Source organism: Melanerpes formicivorus, unplaced genomic scaffold, assembly GCF_026170545.1.
Source record: "Melanerpes formicivorus ecotype bairdi unplaced genomic scaffold, bMelFor1.0.p_v2 SCAF_102, whole genome shotgun sequence".
Taxonomy (NCBI): Eukaryota; Metazoa; Chordata; class Aves; order Piciformes; family Picidae; genus Melanerpes; species Melanerpes formicivorus.
Genome location: NW_027142454.1, coordinates 1,145,101 through 1,148,644, shown reverse-complemented (window position 1 = coordinate 1,148,644; position 3,544 = coordinate 1,145,101). Strand labels below are relative to the sequence as shown.

Sequence of the window (3,544 nt, the reverse complement as noted above, 5' to 3'; positions counted from 1 at the left end):
GTTGAACCTCATCCCTTAGACTCAGCCCATAGATCTAACATGTCCAGGTCCCTCTGCCACTCTACACTGCCACCCAATTTAGTGCCATCTGCAAAATTCCTGATTGTGTCTTGGTGCCCCTGCCCAGACCAATGACAAAGATTTTACAGAACTGTCCCAGGAGTGGGGAACACAACTGGTACTCAGCTCTCTTGGAGCCCTGCAGTCATGCACCTTGTCACCATTTTCCAGGCAGCCTGAAAGAGGCAGCACAGTGCCAGCAGCACCTGGGGTGTGGATGTGGCAGAGAAAGCCAAGGGAGCTTCGCCTTTTGATAAGGTTGGCTGGCACCTGGCCAAGCTCTCTGTCCTAGAGTCCAAAGAGCTGGGGAGGTGGTGCCAGGAGTCAAGTGAGTGCAAGCCCTGCGTGGGTGGGGTGGCCATGGCCATGCTATAAAGAAGCACCAGGGAGCTGAGCACACAGCAGCAGCTGGGGCAGAGGCAGCAGCAGCTGGGGCAGAGGCAGCAGCAGCTGGGGCAGAGGCAGCAGCAGCAGCATGGGAGAACTTCGCATCCACTCCGTGCTGGTGACCGGTGCCAACCGGGGCATTGGCCTGGGGCTCGTCCAGCACTTCCTGGGGATGCCAACCCCACCCAAGTGGGTCTTTGCGGGGTGCAGGGACCCCAAGGGGCAGCGAGCACAGGTGAGGCTGGGCTGGGATGCACTGAGCAGGGCTGGGGATGGCAGCTGGGGGACAGGGCAGCAGCTGCAGCAGGGAAGGGGGTTGCAAAGGGCAGGGGTTGCAGCTGGGCACCCTCGGCACAGGGCATCTGGGCTGGGCTGGCTGTGGGACCAGCCGGGTAGGAGCTGTGTGGAGGGGACAGTGGCACGCAGAAGGGAGCCTCTGCACAGCCCCTGCTGCCTCTGTGTGCCCACACAGTTCCCTCTCTGCAGGAGCTACAGAAGTTGGCTTCCAAACACTCCAACCTGGTCATCATCCCTCTCGGTAGGTGTCCCACGGTGGTTGTGCCTCACCCTGCTTTTCCTGCACAGTGCTCTGGAGGGAGCCTTGCCTATGGGCAGGTGACTGCAGACACCAGGCACTGCCATCCCTCCTGCCCATGGCCAGACCCAAGGGAACATCCCCAAGGGGACACAGTGGACCCCATGGCAGCAGAGGACTGTGGGCTCTGACCTGCCCTGTGTTGGCTCTGCAGATGTCTCCAACCCTGCCAGCATCAAGGCAGCTGCAGCCCCAGTTGAGAAGCACCTGGGGGGCTCAGGGCTGACCCTGCTCATCAACAATGCTGGGATTGTCAGGAGCACTGAACTTCAGGAAGGAACCCTGGAGCACATGACACAGGTTTACACCACCAACACCATCGGGCCCTTGCTGATGGGACAGGTGAGAGTCTCACTCGAGCTGGGCTGTCCCAGTGGAGCATAAAGTACAGGTGGCATAGGGTCCTACCTCTGCCTCAGGTTTTGGAGCTGTAGCCTGGAGCTCAGGTCCTGAAGCCTGTGAGGCTGGGACAGTGGGAAGAGGAGGGAGGATGCTCTGGAGCTGCTTCCAATGTTGTCTGCTGGGGAAGGATCTGGTCCTCACCGCTGTGCCACCTCCATGTGTGCCTCCATCTCCTCTTCTCTCCCCCAAGGTGTTCCTACCCTTGCTGAAGAAGGCTGCCCAGGGGAGCCCAGGCTCAGGACTGAGCTGCAGCAAGGCAGCCATTGTCAACATGTCCAGCATTGCTGGCTCCATTGTTTGTCCCTTGGAATGGGATCGAATGCAGATTGTCTCCTACTGCTGCAGCAAGGTACCACCAGGCCATGCTGAGCACATATTTGCTTCCCCTGCCCTGGCATCTGGACATGGCCTCCTGCAGCCAGCTTTCCCCTGCACCCAGCAACCTATCTGTGTCCCTACAGGCTGCTCTCAACATGCTGACCAAGTGCCAGTCGTTGGGGTACCAGGAGCACGGCATCCTCTGCGTTGCTCTACACCCTGGCTGGGTGGACACAGACATGGGGAGCTCCGGTGGGCGAAAGGTACAGACCCACCATGGCAGTGCCCTCACTCCTGGTGCCCTGGGACCCTGCTTGTGACTTCCCTACCTGCTCCTGGGTTCCTGGTGCCCCAATCCCCTGAGCTCCTGCTTGGCCCCATACCTAGGCCTGGCATGTTCCTCTCAGCCCAAAAGGCTCCTTCCCCTGCCCATGGCTGCCCCGGGGCAGCCTTGAGCCAGGCCTGGGCACGAGCTGACTATGCCCCTCTGCCCCACAGCCTCCTGTGACAGTGGATGCCAGTGTACAAGGGATGCTGAAGGTGCTCTCCTCCCTCTCCGAGAAGGACACCGGCACCTTCCTGGACTGGGAAGGGAAGGTGGTGCCCTGGTGAGATGCCAGCCCAGCCTGCTGGCGGTGGGATCCTGTGCTGCTGCTCCCTGTGCCAACACCTCAATAAACCTCTGTTTGCAAGCCACAGCCTCTGTGTCCTGCCCTGCACTTGCCTGGCTCCAGAGCCCTCACAGCCATGGGCACAGGCAAGTAGCCTTCACAGCTGGCCATATAGCCACTGCCTTCCCTTAGAGGAAGAGCCACAGTGGTGGGGCCTGGTCCTGCTGATCCTTCCCTGCACAGCACAGGACCTTCTCTGTCCACATCACAGCTCACAGGAAGTTAGGGGTTAGAAGGGACCTCTGGAGATTTTCCAATCTAATCCCCATGCCAGAGCAGGATCATAGAATCCAGCATAGGTGGCACAGGAACACATCCAGACAGGGCTGGAAATTGCTCAGAGAAGGTGTGGTGGGTTGAGGGGCCGATCCTCCCTTCCTCCCACCATGGGCATAAACCTGAGACTCAGACAAATGGATTGCAAAAGTGGTGGAAAGTTTAGATGGTAAAGCAGTGAATATTTTACAGAGAAACACAAGCACAGTGACAAAAGAGATCCCAAAGCATACCCAAAAGCATCCCATCACCACCTGAGGGTACACCCCAAAATCCCCAGGGCTCTTTCTTCCCTCCCCCCTCCACTGTTACACTAATCTCAGCTGGACAGATCTGAGATTGCCTTTCCCCCCGGCCTTGGGCCTAGCCAGGCCCAAGAGTCTGCAAGATGGCTCCCCCCATTACCAGGTAGTGGTGAGGGAAGAAAGAGGAAGTGCAGGACCCTTCAGGTGGCTTTTGTAGGGAGCAGGATATTGTGGGATGAAATATGTAGCTTCCTGTGTCCACCCACTGGGCTGAACCCTTCGGGACACCAGAGGTGTGTCTCATGTGGCCACAGCAGGGGGGCACCCAGCCTGAACCACCACAGGCCACCCCTTATTTCATACCATAATTCCTACACCCAAAACATATCATCAAATTGGAAGTCTTCTGAAGACATGTCTAGCAAAGTCTGTGTTTTCATCTGGGCATCCTACAAACAGTCTCTCGTTCAGGCCACGGTAGTCCAGAGTCAGTCTTCATTCCCCATTTGCCTTCTGCACTGGCCATATTGGGCTGTTGAAGGGGGAGTGAGCCTTGCTGATCACTTTCTGGCTCTCCAGTCATTGAATCA

At 58.0% G+C, this 3,544-nt stretch overlaps 1 protein-coding gene across 1 annotated transcript; it reads left to right on the top strand.

Annotated features, from left to right (window-relative positions):
- The first annotated feature begins 473 nt into the window (after positions 1–473).
- LOC137455605 (C-signal-like) lies at positions 474–2,460 on the top strand. Its single transcript, XM_068166588.1, has 6 exons — positions 474–682; positions 934–985; positions 1,197–1,384; positions 1,635–1,793; positions 1,906–2,025; positions 2,261–2,460. The coding sequence occupies exons 1-6, from the start codon at positions 536–538 to the stop codon at positions 2,372–2,374; spliced, it is 780 nt and encodes a 259-aa protein (XP_068022689.1). The 5' UTR covers positions 474–535; the 3' UTR covers positions 2,375–2,460.
- Positions 2,461–3,544: the final 1,084 nt, after the last annotated feature.

Bases quoted from the DNA above. Each gene is read 5' to 3' on its own strand.
- LOC137455605 (XM_068166588.1), top strand. From the start codon at position 536: ATGGGAGAACTTCGCATCCACTCCGTGCTGGTGACCGGTGCCAACCGG. The intron at 683-933 runs GTGAGGCTGGGC...CCCTCTCTGCAG, and splicing joins CCAAGGGGCAGCGAGCACAG to GAGCTACAGAAGTTGGCTTC. The intron at 986-1,196 runs GTAGGTGTCCCA...TTGGCTCTGCAG, and splicing joins CCTGGTCATCATCCCTCTCG to ATGTCTCCAACCCTGCCAGC.